The 14,947-nt window shown below is 39.4% G+C and overlaps 1 protein-coding gene across 1 annotated transcript; it reads left to right on the top strand.

Moving 5' to 3' along the window:
• Positions 1-1,747: 1,747 nt before the first annotated feature.
• LOC139129644 (hemicentin-1-like) lies at positions 1,748-9,597 on the top strand. The gene is made up of 9 exons (XM_070695307.1): positions 1,748-2,086; positions 2,945-3,028; positions 3,710-4,039; positions 4,492-4,666; positions 5,017-5,168; positions 5,724-6,035; positions 6,428-6,727; positions 6,981-7,112; positions 7,648-9,597. The coding sequence occupies exons 2-9, from the start codon at positions 2,968-2,970 to the stop codon at positions 8,229-8,231; spliced, it is 2,046 nt and encodes a 681-aa protein (XP_070551408.1). The 5' UTR covers positions 1,748-2,086; positions 2,945-2,967; the 3' UTR covers positions 8,232-9,597.
• Positions 9,598-14,947: the final 5,350 nt, after the last annotated feature.

Here is a 14,947-nt window from a genome sequence, read left to right as displayed (position 1 = left end):
ATTCATTGCCCTTCATGCAGAAGCGCTCATTCATCAAAGGGTCGATCGACTTTTCTTTACGACCAGCCATTCAATTCATTTTGAAGATTACCGGCCATTGAAATGCAAATGAGTCGCTGCATCTACACAATTGCCGTCTACTTCAGGTCTTTGTGAGCTCGGTTGCCGAAATCAGCCGTTCTCTGACCGACTTGAATAAGTCGACGGTGCGCTAAGACATACTTTTGATAACAGATGCGCGAAGCCCGGGTGTCTGACGGTTTCTTACCTATTTCCTGTATACACATATCCAAACATCAGTTTATCATAATTAAATGAGCTATTGATTTCGTCTCCCGACCTCCGATATCCCCTGCAGAATATAGGAAACAAAAAAAACTGCGATAAAATTATCGACTTCAACATATAGTTTGAAGGATAAACTTAGCAATGCCTCAGGGCCTTTCCGTTCATGTGCGTGTATGTGTGTGTAATCGTATTGATTCTTAAAACTGCACTTTTCAAATTCTGGTTTTCGATCAGAAAAACGTCATTGACTTCATGTGTGCTGCGGTTGTGCATTCTAGCGTGACCATTGATTAGCAAAACGATCGTGCACACATCCGGGGCATATTTGCTCCATTGCGGCTGCCCGTCACCCGACTTAACCCGGTGTGCAAGCATCGCCGTTTGCATAGGTGAAAGTCGTTGCATAAGCTAAACAAACACGGTTTAGAATTTCACCTTTTGTGATAGCCATATTAAAAAAAATGTATAAATTCTCAAAATTTGCAGCCCGGGAGAATCTCGTACATGTTCTTATCGGAATTCTGCACTGTAGATATAACATGCGGTAATGCTTCATACAAACGTTAACAAATCTGGGCGTGTTATTATTTTTTCCACCTTAACAACAAAATATTTCACCACAATGAGGTGTTGTATGGTACACACAGAACACAAAAAGTGTCAGCGCTAACAACTTTGTTATTCCGCCCTACTGCCAAATAAACAGCAACCGACTTGTGATTGCCACAGTTATAAGCTGTTAAAACACTGAGATAAACTTGATTCCTGCAAATCTTCGATATCTCTATCTGCTGTTCAAATTTACATTTGCACAATGTTCTTATTTGTGTGTTTGTCCTATTACTATACTGAGTCGATCACGCCACATTATTTTGCTATGAAGCGAATTTCCGTAATACACTTGCAGTCGCACACCGCTAGAACTTTCTTGCATATTGTTTATTTACAACGGTTCAGTTTCGGTTTTAACTGTCAACTCGTCATAAATTTGCAATCATTGAGTCCATGCGATTAAGTGCTATGACTTGATTTGTGTACTCTCTGCGACCTGTAGGCGTTAAGTCGTTCGTTCCAGTGATGCTTAAAAGCCGTCCAATTTAAAATACAAACGTTTTTCTCTCTAGGGTCACGATGCTCCTCCAGGGGTCAGGTGTTAAGTCAGATATACTGGGGTTTCTTAGTCACCCATGTGGTCTCTCTCACCATGGAGGTTGCAAGAAAGACCTTTCTTTCTACCTCCTTGCTCTGACAAACAGACGCCCGCATTACGAACAGTTATAAAAGACAACATTGGAACGTTTGTTATGCGTGTTTACTTGTAGACAAAGTCGACACTCAGCCTTTTCATAATGTCGTTCACCGTTTTCTTTGTCTGTTTAAAAAAACGCAAAGAATTCCATGCCTTGCTGAACAAGAAGCCCTGCCCATGCACGGACTACGCATGTGCAGTGTCTCCATTAATTCAAGACTTGGTGAAAGTGCCCTTCACGACAGTTGCTAGGCTATCGTCTGTTATTGCTCCTTGTGTCGGCGGGTCGTTCGCGATCCCGTTTGTTTGCCGCCGAAAAATACAACGCTGAAGAAACGCTGCCCTTGTAAGACGCGGTACGAGCACCGAGGCCACCAACTCAACAGATTTCAGCTGGCGAGATCGATGATTTTTTAAGGTTTTAATTGGGAAACAATGAAGACACACAGGTACCGGTGCTGGAAATCAATTTGATTCAACTACATTGTCAAGTACAGTGAAGGTCGAGCTGCTGTTTCACGGTCCGTACACATACTGTAGTCAGTCAAGGTAAGAACAAACTCTATACTTCAATTTTTAGAGAGACGATATATCGATATCGCGCGATGATCAAGACGACACACATGCCTTGCCCTATTTCTGGGATTGAAGACGTACCATTACTGGTAGGAGAGTCACCTACGTGCCTTGCACTTCAAGTTCCCAAAATATCACACAGTACCAACATAAAGAGAAATATTTTACGAATAGTCCAAATTTTGGATTTGAAGCTTAGTGTGATATTTTGGCAGGACTTGAAGAATACTCTCATTTATATGCCTCAGTGACTTCTGTCGACATTTAAACAGGCGCCATGTTTGTACGCTGGTTGCGACCTCTCGGTTGACATTTTCTCAGTGTTATTCTCTGAAGAGACTCTCATTTTGTGCATTTTATGGCGGTTCTCTCTAAAACTTAGGTGACCTCAATTGTGCAACGGGTGTTACAGATTTCTCTTAACGCCACTCGATATGCCTAAAACCGCAACACATTGATTTTTCAATGACGTGATACTGCTACAACATCATTCAACGCGTTCACTGTCTGTAGACGTGTGTGTTTGTGCCGCGTCGAAGGTTATTTGTCTGTTGTAAGGTGTACATCCTATGAAACACACCGATCAACTTTCCAGAGAAGTGGTGCATTTATGATATCCAACCCTATCAAATGCAGAACATAGGGCAAACAGCATAGCCATGAAGGTTTTACCCTTCCTTCGTAAAATGCAGTACCATTCAGAACAATCATTTGACAGTGGCCATGGACGTGTTGATAGATAACAGGATTCGAAAACATAATTTGAAAGTAAATTTTACATCCTTAATAGATGTTTGCTCAACTCATGTGTATCTATGCTCATCGTTTCAGTAACTAAGTCGCCCCCGAAGAATATGACGACATCAAGGTGTTGGTTCGCGTTATGTTTTCTCTTTTTGGCCAGTTTTCATTACGGTAAGAATCATCTAAATATTTTGTTTTTCTGAAATCCAATTGACGTTTAATGAAATCAACCATTTTCTTCAATGTTGATTTCGAGTTCTTAGCAGTTCGTTTTCAGCGACAATTCGTTTTCAGATGACAAAATTAAAAACAAACAAACAACAATAAATATTAAATTAAAATATGAAACCATCATATACCTTGCGCATTCAGGAGAGGTACGTACGATGCGAAAGGCCTCGCAACAAAGTGTGTGCAGTCATATGTTGTAATTGACTTGTCTATGGCAAACCGTGACATATTGTACAGAATATAGAATATGTTCTAAAATGACCATATTTAGTAATACTAGCACACTATATGCAAAGAAACATGTGCATATATATGTATATGTACCCTCATATAATTGCATGTATCAATGAAGTGAAACACATACATACATACATACATACATACATACATACATACATACATACATACATACATACATACATACATACATACATACATACATACATACATACATACATTGCATATGGAAGTTTCCATTCTGTTATACAATAAAGAAAATCTCTCAGTGACTCTAGAGCAGTACAATGACGCTGGTGTCCAATATTCTCACATCACTCACATATTATTTACAAAGTCACTTTATTAAATCAAAGTCATGATATTCTCATTGCTTTTTACCAGCTCACAGTCAACAGTCATTCTTGGTCGAACCGTCAAGTGTCAGTGTCCTGGAAGACGACGATCACACCTTACAGTGCTCTGTCAGTGACAAGGAAGGTGTTGTCATTTGGCAAAAAGATGGCGAACCTTTAAACAGTGACTACATTCTGAACAGTGGCGTCTCTAGTAACATTTATGAAGTAGAGGCGCCAACCAATGTCGGCGTGGAATATAACTTAATTATAAAGAGTGTGACGTCAGAAGAAGCAGGCACGTACACATGTACGGTTACTGCAGCTGGAAGTTCAAGCAACCTGGTGTCCAGCGCTGCTATCGTCACTGTCATTCTGAGTAAGTTTTTGTGTGGCTTTGTATTCTAATTGAAACATTTGTGTCCATAATGAGCAGTGGTACAGATAACGATGATGATGATGATGATGATGATGATGATGATAATGATGATGATGATGGTGGTGGTGATGATTGTGATGATGATGGCTGTGGTGGTTGTGATGCCAGAGGAAATCGTGATGAGAATGATCTTGCTGTGTGCATACTAATTTTATTCTGTTCTTGTTTTGGTTTGAGAGAGAGAGTGAGAGAGAGAGAGAGAGAGAGAGAGAGAGAGAGAGAGAGAGAGAGAGAGAGAGAGAGAGAGAGATTTGGCATGTTCAGTATTCGGATTACACTTTGTGGATGCGCAGAAGGCTAAAGTAGTTAAATGCGCATTAACAGGAATACCGTTTTATCTAACGTTTTCTTCGACTCGGATGAGTTTAATTAGTTTTGTTGTATTTTGCCAGAACAAACAATTTCACAAACTCCAAGTGCACGCGATGAGAAACTGAGCGATACGATCACCCTGCAGTGTGTGGCCGAGAACAAAGTGGGATCTCTGGAGTGGTATCGACAGGATGACAACCAAGATCTGGTGAAAATCAGCACCGAAACCAGTGTTGTCACGACATTTTCAGACAGGTTGGTATATCATACGTTAGCGGAGAGAGAGAGAGAGAGAGAGAGAGAGAGAGAGAGAGAGAGAGAGAGAGAGAGAGAAACAGACAGATGGACAGAGATAGAGAGACAGGCCAAATTCTATGGGACTGTACTGAGAGTTAGCCGTAGGTGTTTGTGAAGAAAAAGTATGCGGAGAAAACAACAGAGACATAGAGACACAGAGTAAGAATAATGCATTTGCGTTCTTTTTTTGGGCTGGAGTGAAATTTTTGGGCGACATCTAGATCTGCGAAGACAGTACTTCTTGGCCTGAATTAACATTCAATAAAAGTACATCAATGTAATATTTTATCGCTCTTCATTGACGCTAGATATTCTATTGTCGGCGATCAAGACAATGGGGAGTACATTCTAGAGATACGCAACTTGCAGTACAGCGACGCTGGTGAGTATTCGTGTCATTTGACCGAAGAGGGCGTACAAGGACAGGTGTGGTCGTCACCGGCTGAGTTGACGGTGATAGGTAAGTCGTATCCGTTATCATATCGTATAATTATTTTCTTGAAAAATTAATATTTATTCTCCAAGTACAATGTATTCACTCATGAAGACAAAGAGAATTCAGTTGCATTATATAAGATTGAATTGTGGGCTCTTTTCCATCAATACTAACAGAATTTTTTTAAGTGAAATAATGTTCGGCCAGCGATTGAAGAGCGCCCTCTGTAGGCCACTGTCAGTCAAACACCGAAATCGCGCTGTTATGTAGGCCTATTTATGTTTCTGGCTGTTCTGTATGGCCGGTGCGCACAAAAAAGTGTACTTGTATCGCAAATTAAGCTATACAAAACATGCAAAATATAGTTTACGCAGTAAAACGGAATATCCATAGAGACGACATATGTTTACAGTAAGGTCTAAAGAACAAGATACGTGGGTAATGACGGTTCAACAGCTAACAAAATTTACATGAAATTTGAGAGAAAAAATATAAAATTTATTGAACTTTCTTGTTTCCTTTCAATCCTCGAGGCAAAAAATTCTTATTTAATTTTTTATCAATTTGTCGCTCCTTCAGCTGCGATAAGTCCAGATCAGAATTACCCGGAGTGTGAGCTGGTTCCCCAGGGAGAACTCAGCGAGGGCGACAACGTCACTTTGATATGCAGGTCCCAGTACGGTGACCCGCCGGCAACGTTGGAGTGGGGTACCTCCACGGGTCTCACGCTGCCTAGCGTCACCGTCGAGTCAACAGGAGGCGGTCAAGTGCGTGAGGATACAACCTTGATACTGGGCCGCGAACACAACGGCGCCATCTTCAACTGTTCGTCGAGTCACGTGACGCACACACAGACCAAGCGCTGTACTGTTGGGCCGCTGTACATCGATTGTAAGCGTTTTTAATTTTAATAATCGGTCGAACTTTCCTCACGCCATGACATACTCACCTCGCGATACTTTGATATTCAATGTTGCCTTTGGTTGCCAAATCTGTAAAACAAGCCAAGTATGCTACTACCTTGGAATACAGCATATGTACAACTAAAATAAAACAAAAACCATGCTTTGCTAAACTCTCTTGGAACACTCATCCACGTAAGATCTCGTATATCACGTGGTACCGAAATTCGGATGATCGAACTCTTCAAGCGGCTGAGTGTTGATTTGACCAAAGTCACAGTTTTCAATTTTGATACCTACGTGATGTTTACAAAATATGTCGTATTTATTATTTATTTATTTATTTATTTATATGTTTGTTCCCCTTTTCTTTCCTCAAAGTAATGCAACGAATACGAGTTGATATTTACCCAGCTTTAGTAGAAGTCGAAGAAGGGGACAGCACCACGGTCACGTGCAATGCAACAGCCATCGACGACAGCCCCGATGTCGTCAGCTACACCTGGCGATATGAAAGTGATGACATCACCGACGACGACGAAAGATTCATCATAGAAACAGGGTCCATGTCCACCCTGCATATTTTGAGTGGGGCAAAGAGTATGGACAGCGCCATCATCAGTTGCCTAGCTGAGAGTCCGGTAGACGCTCAATTGGCAATTGCCAGTATTAAAATTCTCGGTGAGTAAAGAGAGAGAGAGAGAGAGAGAGAGAGAGAGAGAGAGAGAGAGAGAGAGAGATTAAAAAAAGGTACTGAAATGTCACATCTTTGTCAAACATTTTGTGGGAAGTGAGACCATGCGTAAAGGGTAACATATGCACACGGCTATTGCACACGGGTAATGTCCCTCATTCGGGTGCAAAGAGAAACGAATGGCTTGATCGTTTATTTAACAGTCTCTTGGTTCAACCGATTCTTTTGTTTATCTTGCAGAACCAACTCTGTTCGGTCTGAGTTACACGTTGCTTGTCGTGGTTGTTGCCTTCATTGTTGCAATTATCCTGGCCATTATTTTGATAGCTATAATAATCTACTGTGTATGGAAGAAACGACAACAGAAAGAAGGTCAGTGCGCATTCTCATCTCAACCTCCATATCCAATGCAATGACCGAGCCGAGTGATCATAATAAAATAAACCGGTAAACGTGGAAAGGGGCATTTCGGTTAAAAATAGTTATCAGTAATCCCGTTGTGGGGACAATATCTTCGATTTTGACCGCTGTATAGCATGATGTTACAAGTGAAACAAGATATCAGGAAGCAATGGTGCAGTGTATAAAACGATCGGAAGTAATGTTTGTATTTCTGCGCTTAGTTCTCTTGCGAAAGATTGATCTAATCAAAATGGACTGAGATGAAAATTGAAAAGTATTGGCTGAGACTATATATCCTGCTTGTTAGCTAATTCTATCTATCTATCTATCTATCTATATATATATATATATATATATATATATATATATATATATATATATATATATATATATATATATATATATATATATATATATATATATATAATGTCCCACACGGCAAACCGCTTTACAACAATTATCACATTGCTGAAATGCGTCACAAATCCCTTTCCGTCGTTTACAGACATGGACGAAGACGAGAAAGTTGTCGTGGAACATCAAGTGGAGCAAGCGACTGTGTCGATGAAAGTTGGCAGCGGTAACGAGTCGATCACGCCGTATGGCCGGGACAACAAGTACGATTACTACATGATCAAACGCGAGGGTCGTCGACACCGCTCGGGCAGACACAACGAGGTGGTACCCCTCGGAAGCGCGCCGCTGGACCGATCTCTGCCTCCAATTCCAAAAGCTACCTTCCAGGTACCAGAGTACCAGAACATCAAGAACGATAAGAATATCTACGACGAGATCGACAGGCGAGATCAACGTCGTCGTCGCCATCGTCGGCGACGTCGCCGTCACGACGACGATGATGATGACGATTATGATCACATGGACGACCACAAACACAGTAGCAGACGATCGCGTTCGGAGTCTAGAGGGCGCCATGAACACTCTTCGAGGTCCAAAAGGCGGTCAAGGAGAAGGCGGGACAGGGATGACGACGACTACCGAAGTCGTTCCGAGCCTCCCCGAAGTCGGTCCGAGCGATCGTCCGACAGGCAGAGATCTGGGGACCGGTACGACGACAGACGACGACGATAAATATCACATCAGAATACCAAGATGAAAGTTTGTTTTGTCTGTCGGGGGATGTCAAACTTGAAGACGGCGAATATTTAGTTTAACAAGTGAAACATTTGAGTGCAAACAACTTATGCACCTTCCAAAATGTCAGAATATTAATGTTGCAATGACTTGCGTGGCATGAGACATTTTAATCGTGAACGAGTTATTAGAAATAATATGTTCACAGACTGTGTAAAGATATGGCAAGTCTTCAATCAAAGCTTGCGTCAGTGTCTGGTGAGAAACTGAAATTCAGAGACACACATTAGATCCTTACCATGAACACGATGATCGATTTCCACAAATATTTTACAAACATAAAATATTTGATACGTTAACTCTGTCGATTGTGTAGGTCACGAATATAAGACTTAAACAATTGATCATCTTCAATAGCCTACATGTTAATTATTCGTCTGCTGCTTTAGATGATAGTTTTTATATGTTCTACATGACTGTGAAATCATGAGAGAGAGAGAGAGAGAGAGAGAGAGAGAGAGAGAGAGAGAGAGAGATCAACCGCACATATTTAAAAAGGGTAAAGCTCTGTGAAGAGCATCGGAATTTTTTGATGAACCCACCGCGTATTGAACGGCAATGTACCCAGCTTGTCTTATTTGTACGAAATATTTTCTCATAAGAGTTGGTGTCTAATTATGTATTCATAAAGAGTGTCGACGCTAGAAAAATGATAAACCGTTTGGAAGTTGCACACAAAGAACATCACGTTGAACTGTATGGAAATCCATCTACTTTTTTAGTGTTGGAAACTGATATTGCCAAAACGTAATGTTCGATCTCTAAAAAAAATGCCCCGAGCTTCTGTCACTGAAATTTGCTATTGCATCGCTACAACCTGCATCAGTAGATTGATCTAATTTAACAATCTCGATTCGAAATATGGAAATATCGAATATCTCACGGTGTTTAGATCGGCTCAGTTTTAGTTCTGTAACCGAAATTTTCAGTGACATAACCTGGTGTGCTGAGATCGACACATCACTGGGATTTTTGATATGGGCTTTTGTAATTTCTCACCTTGTTGGAAAGTTTGATTTTAATACAAGTGGTATAATTCTTGAACGTTTTTTAAACACACTTAAGAAGGATACTTGTTATGTCGTTCTTCTGTGGTAATAGGATTGAAAACACGAAGTGACAATTTTAGTTACGTACATAAATATATTATAAGTAGTTAGAACTCGAAGAAGAAGATAAAGCTAACAAAACAAGGTATTTTGCTCGATCACTCAGTGTTAAAAGATCAACCAGAGACTTAATGAATAATTTGTCATTTTGTTATTTTTATTTTTTGTAATAAAATATGCAAGTACACACATAACGCTATGACTAGTAAGTACGTTCAGTATTGTGTACCTGGCTCGCATGGTAGAATATTTGAGATCTACAAATGAATGACGTTTACGAAAAGCGGCGATAGATTTTAGAATGACTTTAATGGATTTTTACATGTTTGAAAATGGTGAACTCATAGTAGCACAACCATTCGTTCCCTGGGTAACGAGGTCTATTTTTAAATGAGAAATGTTTACACGAAACTGATAATTAATAAATAACTGTCATTTTTTGTAATCGATATGCAAAAAGTGTTCTGAATCGTGATTTTACCTTCATGAAGCTCAGATGAATTTAATGTCAGGATTTGTCCTTCATCTGCCCTGTCTCCACCGTCGTCATAAGTCGGATGCTTTTCCAATGATCGAATTTTTCAACACCTTCTCTTATAAAAAATGCAATATGAACACAAAAACATGGAATAAAGTCAAACCAATGTTAGTTTACTTTTTGGTGATAGCTTGGCAGCAATTACGTAAAGGTCACGGTATGCCGTAAAAATACATCCGACGATCGATAAACTTAGGCGCGCCAACCTAACAATGTAGAGAGAGAGAGAGAGAGAGAGAGAGAGAGAGAGAGAGATCACACCTTGTTTGTATCTTCTGAGCACCTGAGCGAACCCACGGGTAACCCTGGTAAGTTTTTGTTATTCTTGCGATGAAATGAAAAGGAACTGTCTATGTCGTTTAACGACACAGTGAAATACACTAGCGTTCTTTCGATATTGTCCAGTGAAGCATATCTGAAACTTTGCTTTACGTCATTTCCATTGAGTTGAACGATATGGCCTTGTCAAATCTGAGTAGTAGAGGAGCATTTATCAATCGCTATGTCCCATGTGATTTGTTATAGTTCAACAGGTGTGAATGTACCAGAATGTGTATAGGTACCAGCTAGTTTAAGTTGTACTAGTTGTAGACCAGTGAGAGAGCTACTTTGATTTCCACAAATGGACACAAAATTTAAAGTGTCTCAAATTCTCAGTAAACTCTCTGTTTTGAATATGATGTACTATCGGCAAATGCTAAATCATCATTTTGGTGTCACGGTAATTATCTTTTATGTTCCTCTAGTGTGGAATGTCAAAAATTTCAGTTTTCTCTTAGGTTTTGGTGTCATTTCTTTGTCACGGTTTAGGACGTGCATAACAATTTATCAAGAAATCTTTGCAGCTCTTGTTGTTGTGCAACTTATGGACGCAGCTCGGCAGGTAGCACGCCCTCTAGAGTTCCATGTACTCACTCTTTGCAAGTGTTCGTCAGTGCATCTTGATACATCACATACACAGTGTATATCTCCAGTGTTGTCCTTATATTTAAAAGTAGCCAAGTAATTTAAGAAAGTTTAGATGGATGGACTGTGAGGGGGCGAAGCGACCAAGCGGCGATTGAGCGCCTCTCGCATGGCGAAAAGTGAAATTTTGGAGTGGCAATGGTGTTCTCTGGTGGCATCTGAGGTGACATTTGACTAATTACAGCATCATTTTTTAAGAATTCTCAACCAAATCAAACTAGAGTTTAATATCGTTTTTGTCGGATGAAAAACTTTTTAAAGAATTTAGATTTTTATCCGACATTGATCTTTTGACGTGGTCCTTTAGTAACATACTCTATCGATGAACCTTATTATCGAAAAATGACACCTAATAAAATGAAATATCCTGACATACCCTTGATTTTAACAGTGCGTATACACACAGACACGTATAGCGTATCAGTAGGTAGACGAGGCTGTCAGAGAGAACAGCGTAAAACGAAACGGTCGGAAACACAACTGCCTGTGACTGTGTGTGAGCTCTGTGTAATTAACGATCGGCAACACACATCCCTGTGACCGTGAATTCTAGCACGTAAAAGTAATCAATGAAAATAAAATACCCATTCAAATAAACAGTTGGTTCTAAAAAAATTCAGTTCTAGATCATTTTTTAAATCTAGAAAATGCGTCGGTATTGCTCTGACAATAACTTGATTTGTTGAGAAGATTATCATACTCGTAGTGACATTGGCAGCCAGCGCGGCGGTGGAAAACTAACTTGCCAGTCTCATGAACTTCGAATCGTCGATCAAAATCACATCTTTACGGTGCTTTTCTCTCACAAATTCAGCGAAATTGAAGTTTTTCATACACAAACTAAATGTATTATTGGAAACAACTATACCTTTTGAACGGGCTTTCTTCGAGAAAAAATATTCCACATTTCTTTTTGACGCCATCGTCAACAGATTAAAGATGACCTAAGATGACCTTCATACTAATCAAACCAATCACGCTGCTCGTAATAAAGGTAACACCATAGGCGCGTCCATCAGCCAATCACACTAAAAGATAGGGCTCAAAAAGCCACAAATGGGTATTTAGAAACTATTTTATATTTGTGCAGTTCCAAGTGGGGAAAGGGGTCGCGAAACTGCTAATTGTACGTGTGCCGTCTAACAGCTGGCAGTGCGATCCCGAAATTAATAGGTCTATAAAAATAATCTCATTACGTTATAAGTAGCCGGGAAAAATGCAAAACAGGCGGGTTATTTACCCGCCACCCGGCTTCTAAAGACAAGACTGAGTTACTAAGTACAAGATACTTCAGAGTCGCTGTAACTGGCGGAATCAAAGAGCTCTAGATTATATAGAAGAGTTTGTGGTAAAATTTTGCTTGCTATGATCATTTGAAAAACAAATTAGTTGGCCTCAATAATTTAAAGGTGGGGAGGGGGTACAGAAGCCTCTCCCTTCGAGGGGCACTCAAATTTGAAAGCTTTATACTGCGGTTTTGAACCTTTTCATCACGTATTTATTTTTGACCAATGAACCCTTCATGGAATTGAGACTCACCCATGTTTTTTACCACCTACTAATTGCATGTGTTCGGTAGACTAAATTGATACATCACTTACACAGTGTATATCGCAATATAGTTGATACATTTGGTATCTAAAGCTGGAAATATTATTATGTGAGTTGTTATTTTATTGTGATCAAACTATTGAAAAAGTACCAAACTGAAAAAGGAAAATTCTTGTTTTAGATGACAGACATCACGACAGATTTCCATAAATTATTTACATTTATCACCTTCAACGTCATCAGTCATCATCGTTTAATTTTAATCAATGTGAACAACAAAGTTTGAAAACAATACACCTGACTGAGGACACAAGCACTCAAACATCGAAAGTTGGCCTGTCTGTTGAGTTCATAATTCTTAGAATGGCATGGCATTTTGTCCCCTTTCAGACAGTGGCTCAGTGCCTCGAGTACGGTGTTTTTTCAATCGAGCCTGTCTTATCATTGAGAACTTATTTTGAAAGGCAGTAAGAAGAGTGGCAATTTTTAGCTTACAGTTTTTTTCAAGTAAATCAAAAGTATAATTTTGTCATTTAATGAAACAGGAAAAAGTCCCCAATTAAACCCAATTAAGCTTCGGCGATTCGCTTATTACTAATTCATAAATATCTGAAAAAATATTCTCGGTGATTAAAAAATATTTTAAAAACTATTTTTACAAGTTGAAGTACAAGCTGTGAGTTTAATTTATATTTTTTTTGTTGTGGACTTCATTCGTCTTTTGATTTTTTGTTTTTCCAAAAATTGGTAATATCGTTGAAAATGTGATTGTCAATTTACCAGCGACACATTGACACAACAGTATTATTGCCCGCGGGGGGTTGGGGGTTGGAGGGGGGAGGTCGTTGGAACTGCGCATGTGCGATTTTCTTATTTAGAAAGAATGTATTTCATGCGCGATATCTGGATGCATCACGTCAGGAAAGCTGCAACATACAGATTTTACAATTTACATTATAATAAACAGTCTTTCATCAACTTGAAACACCAACGTACCTTATAGTTTTTACATTTGTCGTATGGATCTCATAGACCTATAACTGCAGGTCCCACGACACCCCCCCCCCCCTCTCCAAAGAGTAACTGGTAACCGTGACCCATTACATCGTGGTAGGAAAAGCAAGTACTGGATACCAGACTTTCATTTCTGTTTCGCCAGTGAGATCGAAATAGGAACGCCAAGTATGTTATGAAGTAAATCAAAATATGGTTTATAAGCGTATTTCCTATATTGGCATGTTTTGTTGAAGATAATGGTACATCGGATGAACTCTAAAAATTACAAGGTCAAATACAACAGTAAAAATAAAACAAGTCAAAGGTTTGTTTCGCATTCATCAAAGTTTTATTTACAAGTACTCATACAGAGAGCAACATAATGTTTACTTGGCGATACAAATGTACATATTTGAGTGACTTTACATTAAAATATTCAACTTGTAAACTCTATTTCTCATTCGAGAAAATAAATCAAAAATACTTGTATTACTTTTTGCGGCCATGATTGGTGCCTAAATTTCTTATTTCGACTTAACGCACGCAAACAATATTTACAATGTTCTTTATTTTGATTATGTAGGCCCTATTCTCATCAAGTTTATCTGTATACTCCGTGTTAGCTGCACAGCAGCTTAGCGTACATAGATGGTGAACTTATCGAAAAGTCAGTCTGTTTTGCTAAGCAAGACTAATAAAGAAGTTATTGTTAATTGGTAACGAAAAGAGGGTCGTCTGCGGCAACATACGCCAACTGTAGAACAACACTACACGTGAAGTCCGCTCAGTCACTGAGTTCTGATAGCGTTATTGGTCATAGCGCCCCCTTGCGACAGTATGCAAAACTGATACTGGATACTGGTCCGTTCATTTCAAACATGGCAGTCTGTCTGAACGGCACGGTTTTGTCCTCTCCGTGAAAATCCCGTAAACTGCGGAAACCATTCCCGATTTCAAGAAATCCCAGGATTGTAAGAGTCGCTAAAGGCATCGGAATCACAAGGTACGTTTCTGCACACACATGTCTGTGAAAATTGTCAATTTTTTGACAAGTTTTACCAACCCAATGCAACACTGTGTAAACGCATCGCACCTCTCTTCGCCCACGGCGTGAGAGATGTCTTTGACAAATTTTTCTGAACTTCAAAAATGTTCAGATGTGAATCAGTTTTCCATAAAAGTTCAGTGTTTATTGGTAGATATGAATGAAAACTTATCTTATGATCCAAAATCTAGCTGAAATAATCAAAATTGTTCAAATTTCCAATAAAATTCAATCGCTACAGTCTGTCGGTTGCATTGTGTTGTGTAAAATTCGTCTGGAAAGTGGTAGTTTTTCACCAGAAACATACCTGCAGAGTTGACATGTTATATTGTCATGTCTGCTTCTATGTATGTTTCTGTACACTCATGCACACATCTGTGAAAGTCAAAAAATTATTCTGACAAATATTTCACAATAAAATTGCAAAAGGCTGCTGTTAGAAAAATCA

This window comes from Ptychodera flava, chromosome 3 (genome assembly GCF_041260155.1).
Source record: "Ptychodera flava strain L36383 chromosome 3, AS_Pfla_20210202, whole genome shotgun sequence".
NCBI lineage: Eukaryota > Metazoa > Hemichordata > Enteropneusta > Ptychoderidae > Ptychodera > Ptychodera flava.
The sequence above is the reverse complement of the archived record's forward strand: the minus strand, read 5'-3'. Positions and strand labels throughout refer to the sequence as shown.

Excerpts from the sequence above, each read along its gene's own strand:
- LOC139129644 (XM_070695307.1), top strand. The coding sequence starts at position 2,968 with ATGACGACATCAAGGTGTTGGTTCGCGTTATGTTTTCTCTTTTTGGCC. Across the intron at positions 5,169-5,723 it reads GGCTGAGTTGACGGTGATAG|CTGCGATAAGTCCAGATCAG; the intron begins GTAAGTCGTATC and ends TCGCTCCTTCAG. Across the intron at positions 6,036-6,427 it reads TGGGCCGCTGTACATCGATT|TAATGCAACGAATACGAGTT; the intron begins GTAAGCGTTTTT and ends CTTTCCTCAAAG.